The sequence below is a fragment of the Saccostrea echinata genome, unplaced genomic scaffold (genome assembly GCF_033153115.1).
Source record: "Saccostrea echinata isolate AGI-Se365-2 ecotype Australia unplaced genomic scaffold, CSIRO_AGI_Sech_v1 ptg000017l, whole genome shotgun sequence".
NCBI lineage: Eukaryota > Metazoa > Mollusca > Bivalvia > Ostreida > Ostreidae > Saccostrea > Saccostrea echinata.
The window spans coordinates 7,814,956-7,829,817 of NW_026889766.1; the positions used below are offsets into that span (position 1 = coordinate 7,814,956).

The 14,862-nt window shown below is 31.3% G+C and overlaps 1 protein-coding gene across 1 annotated transcript in view; it reads left to right on the top strand.

Annotated features, from left to right (window-relative positions):
• LOC133189314 (multiple epidermal growth factor-like domains protein 10) overlaps window positions 1–13,242 on the top strand; it is a 61,580-nt gene extending 48,338 nt beyond the window's left edge. Inside the window, exons 5-11 of the mRNA XM_061324707.1 lie at window positions 5,616–5,753; window positions 8,025–8,165; window positions 9,515–9,652; window positions 9,894–9,992; window positions 11,049–11,147; window positions 12,787–12,892; window positions 13,037–13,242. Of these exons, the coding sequence (XP_061180691.1) occupies window positions 5,616–5,753; window positions 8,025–8,165; window positions 9,515–9,652; window positions 9,894–9,992; window positions 11,049–11,147; window positions 12,787–12,892; window positions 13,037–13,211 (896 nt within the window). The 3' untranslated portion in view covers window positions 13,212–13,242. The remainder of the gene's footprint in view (window positions 1–5,615; window positions 5,754–8,024; window positions 8,166–9,514; window positions 9,653–9,893; window positions 9,993–11,048; window positions 11,148–12,786; window positions 12,893–13,036) is intronic.
• The last annotated feature ends 1,620 nt before the right edge of the window (window positions 13,243–14,862 follow it).

Consider the following 14,862-nt stretch of genomic DNA (forward strand, 5'->3'; position numbering starts at 1 on the left):
GACAAAATTTGCAGCTCTCCACCGGCAAGTGGTGGCGTATCCATATGAGTGAAAAATTCTCCAGAGGGACGTTAAACAACAAACAAACAAAAAAACATTTGTGTGTTTAAATTTCAAAAGAATGAATCAAGGAAATTTGACAGCCATGCTATGCTGACAATTTTTTTTTAAAAATCAAGGATAATATGGTTAGTTAATTTAAAATTTCTTATCCTCGTGAACAGCCAAAGTGGCTAACTTTTGGAACTTCCTGTCCAAATACAACTCGAACGATTTTGTCCAAAATGTGCATATACACAAATAACGAAAATAGAACGACACACATTGTAGGGTGCGTGTATTGTATATCTTAAAACACAAAAGATGTCTGTTTTTTTTTCAAAATGAATGCTTTAACTCACTTTTCAATATTTGATTAGGCTTGAACTTCGGAAAAGTGTTATGTCCATCAAAGCGAATCAAACGCGATGTTTGACAAACTGAATACTCAAACACACATTTAGTATATAAAACCATGCCATTTAGAATAAAGAGATTTAACTGTAGTCTGTTACAATTTATGTCTATGGATATTATATAATAATGTTTTTACAGGAACTGTATGTAAACATATGTTCTTCAGTGTACTTGGAATCTCACTAATCCCGTCGATTTAACATTTGTAAATTCGATTTCATGAAAAGCAAATGGGAGAATAAATTACTGTCGATCAAATATGAGCACTTTGGGGTATCTGAAAATCTTATATATGAGGGGAAGTTTTATAGGTAAGCAAAAGTGCAATTTCATATATCTTCTTTTATCTAATACTTGTTAGTCATAATAATATTAAAGCGTCCCACAGGTTGTTTATATGACATGACCGTTTGGGACTACGCAACAAGTGAGTTAAGGCTAGGTATAGGCATTTCTATACAAATAAACTAAATAAAATGCCTAAGGACCAAATCTATTATATAGAGAAAGTAAGAACTTATTGTCTAATACATACAGTACCGACCGGACACAACCTAACACCAGAGCGAACCCAAAGCTTCTTGGGTTCGCTCGGGGTCCATTGCGGGTCCGTTTTCAAAAATGTTGGGACCGCCCTGGGTGCGCTTCGGATTCGCTCTGCGTTTGCTCGCGGTCAGCTCTGGGTCAGCTAGAGGGAACCCGGGTTCGCTTTACGCACTCATGAGTGAAGCGGACCTCCTTTAATCTTGCCTCAAGTAAGCTCCGCCCCTTGTTTTTCCTAAAACAGTAGAGAAATCGATCATTGTTGTTTTTATGGCAATCGGAACATGTACATCTTAGTGACAATTTGGAGAACGTTGATAATTTTTAAAGAATTTCACCGTGCATTCGACGTAGAATTATCAATTTTATTTTTCTTTACTTACAAGTAGATCAAAAAAAAAAAAAAAAAAAAAAAAAAAAAAGGGGGGGGGGGAGGTGTTGAATTTATATTCGATGGATCAGAATTGATAAGAATATCTTAACCATTAAAAAAAATAAAAAAAAAAAAAAAAAAAAAAAAAACTTTCAAATTCATTTGTTAACATTATTCATGCGTGAATAGTTTAAAATCAGTTGGAACTAATTACAATTGCTAAATCGTAATTTAAATGTTTGAAAGACAAACAACTGAATTATGATTTTATCTATGAAATAGCTGAGACATAATGTACACGTGAAATGCTTAGTTTTTATTTTAGCAGTTTAAATTTAAGCTAGGTTGTCGTACATTAAATGTAATTATAGGTCGTGATAATCACAAAAAAAAAAAAAAAAAAAAAAAAAAAAAAAAAAAAAAATCTTTAACTTGAGTTTCGTTCTACAGATCATTTATATTTTAATTCCATGCTATAAATTATTGTTTTATTAGGCGAGTTTAACAGAAAACGTATGAAAAAACAACAACAACTTAAAAAAAAAAACAAAACAAACAAACAAGCAAAAACAAATAACTGGTCCACTGATAAGAATATATTATTTTTTTAAAGTTATTTTCAAATAAATGATCATTTGAATAGTTTCTTCTTGGTTCATGACCCCCCCCCCCCCCCCTCCCGCCCTACTAATACATGTTCATACTGGAGCGGCATGTTAACAAACAAAATTCTAAATGTTTTAAATAAATAAAAATAAGAAAGAAAACAAACAAATAAAGTAACTACGCATGATTTAGTAGATGAAATTAAGATTATAACGCCCGATAATTTTTTTTAATTTAATTTTTTTTTTTAATTTCTATGAGCCCCTACCCCCCCCCCCCCCCCACCCCCGACCCCTCTCCGTACTCGAATCGTTTTCTATGGGCCGGTTGTAGCGAATTTAATTTCAAATAATATACAGTGTTCTCTCTCTCTCTCTCCCCTCCTCTCTCTCTCTCGTAAACCGATTTTACTGATTTTCAGCAATCAGATGGCAGCAAATTACATAAACATGTACACTTCATACAAAGCACCAAAGAAATATGATGTTTCCAAATTCAATAATAATAATAATAATAATAATAATAATAATTATTATTATTATATTTCTCATTGATAACATGCCCAGACGAGGTAACTTAAAGGGCATGAAGGGTTTATAAAAGATCCGAATTTAGGGGGAGTATAAACTCAGGTATACCGTGACCATGGAGACAGTATACATCCAGCAAGCAAGTTACACCTCCAGTAGATAAGAACTATGACGTCATAATGTGTACTGGCTATAACATATTGTGGGTATTAAGTATATGTATAAGAAAATAAATCAAAACTTTTTCTGATTAATAAATATACCTCTTATGCGTTTTTATTAGCTCATTTACGTAGAAACGCCTCTACCTAGCTTTAACTCACATGCGTTGCGTGGGGTCGAAATCCTAGCATAAGAGTATTTCATGTGAATATAAAGTTCAACTTGTTTTTCTTTTATTTTTCTATGAGGAATTAAACTGGAGGTCAACTGGTTACTCGGGTGATCATTGTGATCGAAGAGCCTCTTGTTCTATTTAATAAGAGTTTTCAAGCACTACCATTTTAGTGTTACTTAATGTGTCCAGAGAGTTTGACCCATTTCGTAAAACCCTTTCCCGACGCTTTTCTCACTCCGAATTGAATTAAACAACAAACTCTGCAGCCATTTTTGTTAACATTTATTTCTGGCTCAAAATTAATATTTCCGCTACTTTTCGCACTTAAGTGCAATGTTTTATACTTTATATATTATTTTTCATACTTAAAAAAGTTGGATGCAGTTGTCGTAGAGTTACGACAGATTTTGCACTAGGACTTTCTTGGGAATTTTTGTTACAACGATTTTTATCAAAATCTTTCATTTAAGACAAAAAAATGTCGTTATTTTTTTTAGTTAAAAGGTCGACTGTTGTGTAAACATATAATCTCAAGTGTTCTAGGAATCTCACTCATCTTTTATCAATTCGACTTCATGAAAAGCATAGCTATGCATGCAAATGGGAGAATAAATTACTGTCGATCAATTTTAAGCAATTTTGAGTATCTGAAGTTCTTATGAGGGGAAGTTTCATAGGTACATGAAAACAAAGGTGAGATTTCATAGCTTTTCCGAGAATTTCTTTCTTTCGATGAATTATCGAATTGGAATGTCAAAGGAAAAAGTATTGAGATAAAAAAAATTACCGTAGATGCTAACAAACATACATTGTACCTAGATTTTATCCCATCATATGCATGAACTTGGGAAGTAGACCCTGGAGAAGCAGGTAATCAGAATCTTCTATTGTGTTTAAATCATGTTATAGATACGATAAAAAGGAAAGAAAAGCTACGCGGAAATAATGAAATAATGGCTATATGGGAAAATTCGGATTTCGAACAGTTTTACTATACATTGTTTGTATCAATACTTATGGTCATAAATTTATTATTTTTATTATAAATTTATTATTAGGGCTATGAGTCTTGAAGAAAAATAATCCTTATCAGCTATTGTAAGGATTGTAAAGCGTACTTAAATCGTAGAGATGTAACAAGATTTCTCCAGTTCAATGTATAACGCATGCGTGAAAAACACCTAAGAATTTTATATCTTAAGATAACATTTTTGGAAAATCTTTAGATTTTCTTTTAAGAAGACAACTTGTCAATTCACAAAAATACGTGAACAATATTTTGATAACGTTGTCTGTAGAAACCAAGTAAAAGTTTTTTTCATTATATTTGACATGCACTTCAGACGCCTGTTCAACAGAGTGATCGTTCACAAGCGCTCGCCAAAATTCCTTGTCCCCCCAACAAAAATGTTTGCGAGCGCTCGTGACGTTTGCTCTGTTGAACAGGCAATATAATTCAAAGGCATAAACAGGATATGAAAAGAAAATTTGGATTTTTTGGCCAGGTGAATATCAAATGAAGTATGGGAAAATATCCATAAACACCGATGCTGAAAAAAAAAAAAAAAACTTTGACCATGTTATTTCACGAGTGAAGAAACTGATTCAAAGTTTTCAAAATATGAAAGTGTGACTTGCTCTCCGAGCACCAAACACATTTGTCAACTTTTTATTTTAATATTCTCATAGTATGTTATTGTTGTTCAACTAAGATTTTACCTGAGACCTTTTTTTCTATTGCAAATGAGTTTCCATTTGCTGAATGTCTCTGTTTCCTGTCCCATGCGAAATCAATTAATTGGAGGCTGAATCTTTTTAAGATCAAACTTTTGACTTTAATTTTTTTTTTTACACAAATACTGGACTCATATTGAAGAATCAAAATTATTGATTCCGTTTGAGAGAGATATTGTGATTTATGATTTGAATTGTGATTTCTAATCAAGCCTTTTATCGAGTAAGATTTACACAGATTAATTAACATTTATATATTTTTGAAAATAAATCTTTATTTTCATGCATTTTTATTTTTATACACATCCTAATACATCTTTTTTTATATGCAAGGAAAGAAGAATAAAAGTAATATTTTCATTTGCTGCACAAAAGTTTTGTGAAAAAAAAATTAAAAAAAAAAATGAATCTTTACATATTTTAGTCAACCTGCAAAAATAATTTGATGGAAAATTTTAAGAAATTCAGAAGTTATTTATAACTTTAAACTGACATTTAATAGGATGCCCTACACCAAGTTTTTATGGAGAAAATTGTACTTTTCGGTGTCCACAAAATTGCCAGGAGGGACATTGTAACATTGTGGATGGAACGTGTCTTGGATGTGTTGTGGGGTACAAAGGTTCACGATGTGTAGAACGTATGTAGTCACAAACAATGCAGTGATGGTAATCTTTGAGAGAGAGAGAGAGAGAGAGAGAGAGAGAGAGAGAGAGAGAGAGATTTTTCTTAAAATGTATTTTAGTTAACTTTCGTGCATTGATTTAAATTTGTAAATAAACTTTGTCCCAAATAGTAAATTATAAATATTTTACAAAATGTAATTATAAAAGATCGTTCATTCCAGGCCATGTATTGAATCGGTGTTATGTCATATAAATACAGTAGTTGCTTATTAAAGTAACTACACATGTCTTATTTACTTTGGAACTTTAAATGGTTACTTAGTGAGGATGAGATTTCTAAATTACAATTGGTAATAACATTAAAAATATTGAAATTTTTATATAAATGCAATGAATTTTATAATTTTCAGAATGTGATAATAATAGATATGGCTTTGAGTGTAAGCTGATTTGTGGTAACTGTAGTGATGGAGAACAATGTGATCACGTGAACGGAAGTTGTCCAAACGGATGTGATTTTGGCTCTCAAGGAGATATATGTGACAAAGGTAAAATATTGCTTTTTATGTATTTTTTATACAAAATATATGTGAAACTACAGAGATCTAGTAGTTTGTTTTAATAGCATGTACATATGTAATGAATTTCTTTAAGAGACAATACGAAAAAAAGACTATATCAAATATCAAATATACGAATAGCCTTTTTAGACTTTTGTTGTTGTACATGTATGATATAGAATTCAGGAACTGTAAGTGCTATGATATGCCATTTAAGTAGTCAATCTTTATACAAAATCCTCAGTCCTGCTTAATTTGTTGTATGTTACTCTTCACCTACTTTTTTCCTGACTTTAACAAAAAAAAAAAAAAAAAAAAAAAAAAAAAAAAAAAAAAAAAAAAAAAAACCTTCCTAATATTATGTCGTTGACGTTTCCATTAGAAAAAAAGAAGATTTTTTGTAATTTCTAGCATTCATATATTAATACTTAAAATTAAGTTATGTAGCATTTTATTATAGTGTTTTCAAACGAAAGCATAGCGTGAATTATGGAAATTATATCTTTTTTCTTTGAAAAAAAAGGTTCTGTTGGCAAATTTCATTGTAGACTCTTAACCGTAAATTTGAACTTTTTATATTTTATAGAGGTATTTCTTCATTAATTACATTAGTGGTAATAACTAAGCAGTTGAAGACATCATACGCACCTGGTTTCTCTAGTTGATCATTTAATTATTTTTTAACTTTTAATACACTTTTTTCAATCATTTTACCTTTCTTATTTTCTGACAGCTTGTCCATTTGGTAGATATGGTAAGAATTGTGTCGAGATTTGCAAACCAAATTGTAGAGGCTGTAACAGATTCACTGGTGTCTGTGAGTTTGGATGTAACGATGGATGGAAAGGAAGTTTCTGTGAGAAAGGTACTTTTTCCTTTCTTGCTTAAAAAATTCTTAAAAATCAACTGATTGGTATGAATTTGATAATTTTCCTTTTAATCAAATTGCTAGAAAAGCAATAATAAAATATATTTTTGAAAAATGCAGAATGCGATGGACGGTAAAAACTGCAGTATCTCATGTGGTTCGTGTTTGAATTTCGAAAAATGTCATCATATCAATGGAACGTGTTTAGAAGGATGTGACAGAGGATTCCAGGGAGAGCAATGCAAAGGCGGTTAGCAAAAATGTGTTTACATTCGAAAAAACATTTTATTTTCTAACATTGTTTTCAGAATATGTTAAAAGATAACAAAAGCTTCGATACAGTAATCTATGCAAGAAGTCAGATTCTTTATTTTTTTTTCTTTTGACATATGACAATATCTGAAATAATCAAAGAGGTCTTTGGAAAATCAATAAGAACATTTTGTTGGCGGTTTTATCATTCTTTCCAGGTTTACCTAGAAATTATTTTTCCCGTTCATATCTCTTTGTATATATAATATTAGGCAACGCATGTGAGTTAAGGCTAGGATTAGGCGTTTCCATGCAAATGAGCTAATAAAAACACATAAGAGGTATATTTATTATTCAGAGAAAGTTTTGATTTATTTTCTTATGCATACTTAGTACCCACGATATGTTATAGCCATTACACATTATGACGTTATATTATGACGTCACTGATCTAACCTAATAAATAACATCAACAAAACAGCTTCGGCGCAAGGTATTAGCCTATTTATCTTTAAATTAGAATTGTATAATGCTAAGAAGAGTATTCTATAGAATAATTAAACAGCTGCACAAATCCTTGGCATTTTTTCATTTGATCGGAATTTGAAGAAACTTATTTCGGACGGTACATTTTTACCCTTATTCAACTAAAAACTTTACAAATAGAAATGATACAACTGAGCTGTTGATGTTTGTGCAGCAATACCAGCAAACTTTGGAATAAATTGCTTCTTAATACACCTTGATTCAGTTAAATAAAATAGAGCATGCCCTTGCGCCGAAGCATTTTTGTTGTTTTGCATTATAATCTTGTGTAGTAAAGAACATTGACGTCATAATATTACGTCATAATGTGTACTGGCTGTCTCATGCCGTGGGTACCAAGCATGTATTAGACAATAAGATTTAACTTTCTCTGTATAATAGATATAGTTCTTAGGCATTTCAATCAGTTTATTTTCATAGAAATGCCTAAACTTAGCCTTAACTCACCTGCAAATATATTTTTAGGCATTTTTTACAATATTTTCTGGCGTCTTGTGTACAGTCAAGCAGACAAAGCAATCATTGTTGAAGAAATTTATTGCAGAAATAACAATAATAGTTTCTTTAATGCTTATGTTTTTATGTCCGCTTAGAATGTCCAGTGGGACGTTTTGGCTTCAACTGCCAGGATATTTGCAGTATCAATTGTGGAGTTCCTGGTACATGTAATAGAGTTACAGGACAATGTGAAGGCGGCTGTCAGAAGGGGTGGAAAGACATGCAATGTGACAAGAGTAAGCTCTTTCCATGCATCTAATATTTTTTTTTTTTTTTTTTTTTTTTATCAAAAATGTAACCAGCCATTCTATCACAATCTTTCATAAAGAGAAACGGATATCTAGATATATCTAAGTAAAAGATTAAAGTTTCCCAACGAATATCACAGTGCATTCAACTAGGCATACTTCGACTCAAGTTAGGAGTATGACATACCACTGGAGTCGCCCGCTTGGCGCAGTGTTAAGAGCGTCTGCTCTAGAGTTGCGAAGTAAGAAGTTGATCCTTACGTCGCGGGTTTGAATCCCACTGTGGGACGTGGAGACCGGTCCTTCGGATGAGACCGTATAAACCGAGGTCCCGTGTCACAGTAGGTGCTGGCACGAAAAAGACCCCCACACTGCTCAATGGCCGTAAGTGCCGAGTATAGGCAAAATTTGCAGCTCTCAACCGGCAAGTGGTGGCGTCTCCATATGAGTTTAAAAATTCTCGAGAGGGACGGTAAACAACATACAAACAAACAAACATACCACTGGAAGCTTGATTTTGTGCATAAAATAGACTGGTGTAGGTGATTAAAAAGTATTAACGTATCCGGATATTCATGAGAATAGTGTTTTTTCTAGCCGAATCTTTCTATGGAAAATGTATAATTACATCTCCTTAATATACATTACGATGCAGAATGGAACATATCTTCAAAGGGGCTGCCTAGTTGAAATTCACATGACATATTTTCTACACGTGTTATACTTTTTCTTCTCCCTTTGAAGTTTTGTTATGCAAGGATAAGATTTGATCATTTATGTAATAAAAAGTCATTAATAATTGTTTTGATCATCTTCATCGAAATGATTTATTTCTTAGCATGAAATAATATTAATGTCTATCACGTGATCAACAAAGTCACGATATACTACAACAATTGATTTTTGTATATAGCTTAGAAAAAATTATATGCAGATTGTCGGTGTTTGTGTTTATAGCTTTTAAATTAGAATGAAAACCTAATTTGTAATGTTTGTAATGTTGAAAATGCATTTCATAACTTCGGGAAGCCTGAGCATATTAGCAATTATCAAATGTACCAAGTGTGAACACCACCATTCCACACAGTTTAATATCAATGTAGAAAACATAAAAAAAGGTTTGAATAAATTTCGAATTAAAACAAAAATGTACCGATTAATAGATTCGATTCTAATAATTGTTTATATTGTTACTATGAGAAATGTTGACTTGGTTTACTTTCTATCCGATTTCGCTGGACATTGCTTTGTGTAAAAGTCAGGTATATTTAGTCCCCAAAAGTTCCTTTATGAACATACAAAAAAATGGCTTATAAATTTATTGTTTTTATTCAAAGAATGTGACCGTGGTATGTTTGGACTAAACTGTAATCAGTCATGCGGGGTTTGCCTTGGAAATGAACAGTGTCATCATATTAACGAGACATGCATGGATGGTTGCGACAAAGGTTACCAAGGAATGAACTGTGCACAGGGTAATGTTTTGAAGGTTACATATAAAAATTATGAAATAGTGATAGAACTAGCATATTCTAACTTGTATACAATATTATTAAAGAGATAAAAACATGTATAAGTAATACAATCAAGCTAAAACCAAACCGTATCTAAGGTATTCCCCAAACATCTCTCAACGAATAACAGTTGATCACAGGAAATCTGTTTTTATTAATAAAAATAAATATATATTTTATTAAGGGGATGTTTTTTTCTTAGCATGTCCGAACGGACTTCATGGATACAACTGCGATGAGACATGTAGCGCCGATTGTTTAGTTCAAAAGAGTTGTGACGCAATAACAGGACAGTGTAGTGGTAATAAAAGAATACATAATTTCTCGATTTTTTTCCTTTTCATTATTGTAATAAATTTATTCTGTTTGCAGTTGAGCAGCATATCCCCAGTTTAAAATTCATCTTTGTAGAGCATTAGATTTATTCTCCTACTGAAATCTTTGTACAACATTGATTATGAAATCTTTTACTACCTGACTTTTACTTTGATAATCTTGAAAAACGAATAGAAACTACAAGCTTTATGACTTTAACTTTTCAATCGTCAACTTCCCTTACCTATGCAGCGATATACCCTAAACATCTGCATACGGAATTCATATCTCTAAGTTGATTCAATACGCAAGAGCATGCTTTACATATGAACAATTTCTAAAACGAGGGAAGTTATTGACAGACAAGTTGATGAAACAAGAATATCAACAGTCTCGTTTAAAGTCACCGTTTCGTAAGTTCTATGGTCGATACAATGACCTTGTAAGCAAATAAAATCTACATTAAGTCAAATGCTGACTGACCTGTTTCATACTATTTGTTAGACCATTATTTACACACTGAATTGTCGACGGATTTTCCCGTTATTTCCCCATCATGATAAGGAGCACACGGTGGGTGAGATCGGTCGGCAGGGGGTGCTCACTCCTCCATGGCACCTGATCCCATCTCTGAAGTTTTAGAGGTCCGTGTTTGTTTTGTCCTTATTTTGTAATGTTTAATTGACTTTTGAGCTCGAATACTGATCGATATCTCCACATATTTCATTAAGACGCAAATATATATAAAGCACTACAATTTTTTTTTTTATTTTTTACTTTTTTAAAAACCTACTCCACGGTGTTGAATTTACTGTTCTTGACAAGGGTATTAAAATAAACGCTATGGATAACCGTCACGCAAGCTCACACTGTAGACCGCTCGCTCCGTTATCAGAAGATCGTGGGTTCAATTGACTTAAGTCGATACCGTATCTAAGGTATTCCCCAAACATCTCTCAACGAATAACAGTTGATCACAGGAAATCTGTTTTTATTAATAAAAATAAATATATATTTTATTAAGGGGATGTTTTTTTCTTAGCATGTCCGAACGGACTTCATGGATACAACTGCGATGAGACATGTAGCGCCGATTGTTTAGTTCAAAAGAGTTGTGACGCAATAACAGGACAGTGTAGTGGTAATAAAAGAATACATAATTTCTCGATTTTTTTCCTTTTCATTATTGTAATAAATTTATTCTGTTTGCAGTTGAGCAGCATATCCCCAGTTTAAAATTCATCTTTGTAGAGCATTAGATTTATTCTCCTACTGAAATCTTTGTACAACATTGATTATGAAATCTTTTACTACCTGACTTTTACTTTGATAATCTTGAAAAACGAATAGAAACTACAAGCTTTATGACTTTAACTTTTCAATCGTCAACTTCCCTTACCTATGCAGCGATATACCCTAAACATCTGCATACGGAATTCATATCTCTAAGTTGATTCAATACGCAAGAGCATGCTTTACATATGAACAATTTCTAAAACGAGGGAAGTTATTGACAGACAAGTTGATGAAACAAGAATATCAACAGTCTCGTTTAAAGTCACCGTTTCGTAAGTTCTATGGTCGATACAATGACCTTGTAAGCAAATAAAATCTACATTAAGTCAAATGCTGACTGACCTGTTTCATACTATTTGTTAGACCATTATTTACACACTGAATTGTCGACGGATTTTCCCGTTATTTCCCCATCATGATAAGGAGCACACGGTGGGTGAGATCGGTCGGCAGGGGGTGCTCACTCCTCCATGGCACCTGATCCCATCTCTGAAGTTTTAGAGGTCCGTGTTTGTTTTGTCCTTATTTTGTAATGTTTAATTGACTTTTGAGCTCGAATACTGATCGATATCTCCACATATTTCATTAAGACGCAAATATATATAAAGCACTACAATTTTTTTTTTTATTTTTTACTTTTTTAAAAACCTACTCCACGGTGTTGAATTTACTGTTCTTGACAAGGGTATTAAAATAAACGCTATGGATAACCGTCACGCAAGCTCACACTGTAGACCGCTCGCTCCGTTATCAGAAGATCGTGGGTTCAATTGACTTAAGTCGATACTAATTAGGTACATTTGTAGCAACTATTTCCTTGCGAAGCGCTTGACACTTTGAATTGAAAGTAGCATGTCTTCGTCTTTATGAAAATGCATTTAAAACAGAACAAATACATTTGTTTCACTTTATAGTTAAGTGTTTCCCTGTTGTTTATTATTATTATTATTATCATTTTGGTTCCTTGATGTTTTGCTTCGATTATATTCTGTTTTAAATATTTTCTGTCAAAACCGTATGAAGTTTGTTCGTTTTTTAAATGGATTTTAAACCAGGGTCATCTGGAAAACAAATAAGCATCTTATGTAAGGTATTTCAACAACTGTTTTCATACATTTGTTTTGTTTTTGATGTGATACATCTTGAAAACTCACTTACATGTAACTCGATTGGATCATTCTTTGGGAAATGAATGTATTCTGGGTGTACGAAAGTCATGTGGTTTTGGTTATTTGTCGTTAAACATCCATTTTCGCCGTGATCTTGGTCGGGGAAGTAGAATAAAGGTAGTGTACAAACGAACAGCAAATGGTACTACAGGTAATGAGTAAAAGGCTGCTGTCCACAAATGTTCATATAAATGAAGTTGTATTTTTGGTCTTAAAACCATCTTGTTGTAACTGAAAATTGTTCCTTTGATAAGAATATTTTATTGCAATTTTATATTCATTATATAACATATATTTTGTTTTTTGTAATTACAGTCATATCTTCAGATTCTGAAACGAACAGTCAGTGCTATCCATCTCTTTACGGAGTGGTTTCCACTCTTTGCTTAAGCTTGGCTTTAAATATTTTTCTCCTTATCTGGTGGGTTTAATTTACTTTTACCTTCTTTCAATATCAAAACTAGTTTATGAATTTTGTAAAAAAAAAAATTAAATATTAAAAATAAAAAATTAAAAATTACCAATCCACTGTAATGTGATATCATTTCATATCTTTTGATTTCAGGATTTCTAGAAATAGAGTATGTAAAGGAATGTGTCAAGAAGAAAAAAGTACAAAACAGTTGTCCACAGAACACAGCAAGCCTAACACAGAGATCTATGATAAAGTGGAAGACAATGCAGGATACCAGGAACTGGGTCAAATAAGTCAGCCTTCTCATTATGATAAATTACATTAGATTGACGTGATAAAAGTTATCGAATGCTATATTTGATCCTGATATTATAATCCAATTAAATGTTTGAAACTTGATTCAGTGTTTGATAATGGAATAAGGCATGTACACAAAATGGCTTTCAAAGGAGGAAAATTATTGATATATATATATATATATATATAAAATCATCATTATTCAACATTAAGAAAATAATAATAATGTGAAAATGACAAACTCGATGATAAGATTTTGAGAAACAAATGTAATATATTGTATGTTTTGTACAATAATGAACAAGTTATGTTTCATATTACGTAATCTTTAAAAGTTGTTCATTTTTATGATAAATTTCATTGTTATTTTCAACATTTTAGTTATTTAACTGTCACGATTTTTGGGAGAACCTCTTTTGTATAGCTGAATTTATTTATTTATTTATTTTTTATTCTCTTTGGAGAGACATATATATATATATATATATATATATATATATATATATATATATATATATATATATATATATATATATATATATATATATATATATATATATATATATATATATATATATATATATATATATGTATGTATGTATGTATGTATGTATGTATGTATGTATATATATATATATATATATATATATATATATATATATATATATATATATATATATATATATATATATATATATATATATATATATATATATACATATACATTTGAAAGTGAACATTATAGAATAGTTTGAATAGCAATCATGTATACATTTTGAAGAAATGTGATTTTCCAATGTAGGTGCTGGCACGAAAAAGATCCTTCACTGCTCAATGGGCATGAGTGCCGAGTATAGGTCAAAATTTGCAGCTCTCCACCGGAAGTGGTGGCGTCTCCATATGAGTGAAAAATTCTCGTAAGGGACGTTAAATAACAAACAAACAAACATTTATACTCTCAAATACTTCTTGATATTTCTTTTAAAAAAAATCCTGATTTATGTTCGTGTGAATAAAAGTAGATAGTAAATTTGTTTTAATCTCAGACTGAATTTCAAATTCGTACTCGTATTCTTAATACATTATATATTGTTTTATCGAAGAAGGGACTTTGCTGATTTTATATCACAATTCAACGTTTTAATGTATTCAGCTCAGCTATGCAACTGATACTATTTCTATGTGGACCTTTAAAATGAATTTAAAACAATATTCTTAATGTAAATAAATTTCTTTCGAATTGTGACATTGATTTTTTTTTCTGGCTGTTTGGTTTTGTTTTGTTTGTTTGTTTTTTTTTTTTTTTTGTTTTTGTTTTTTTTACCTATAAAACAATATGACAGTAAATAAAACTGGAAACAGAAATATCAATTAAAAATTTCTTCAGGATCTGTACGGATCTTGATGACCTTCATGTGACCTTTATTAGGTATAAAAAGATTTTTTTTTCTGAATATCTTTAAAATTAGGTACAGATTTCATAAATATTTCCCAAAGCCAAACATAATTTATCTGGGGCTATCTGCACAATATTTTAGCTAGTATAAAGAAATAACGCATAGATCTTAGTTTAAGCTATTTGGCACAGCTTCATGAAAAACATAAATTAAAAAAACTCATTAGATATCTAAGTCAAAACTTATTTTGGATGGTAAAGAAGTTTGATGTAAATTTATATT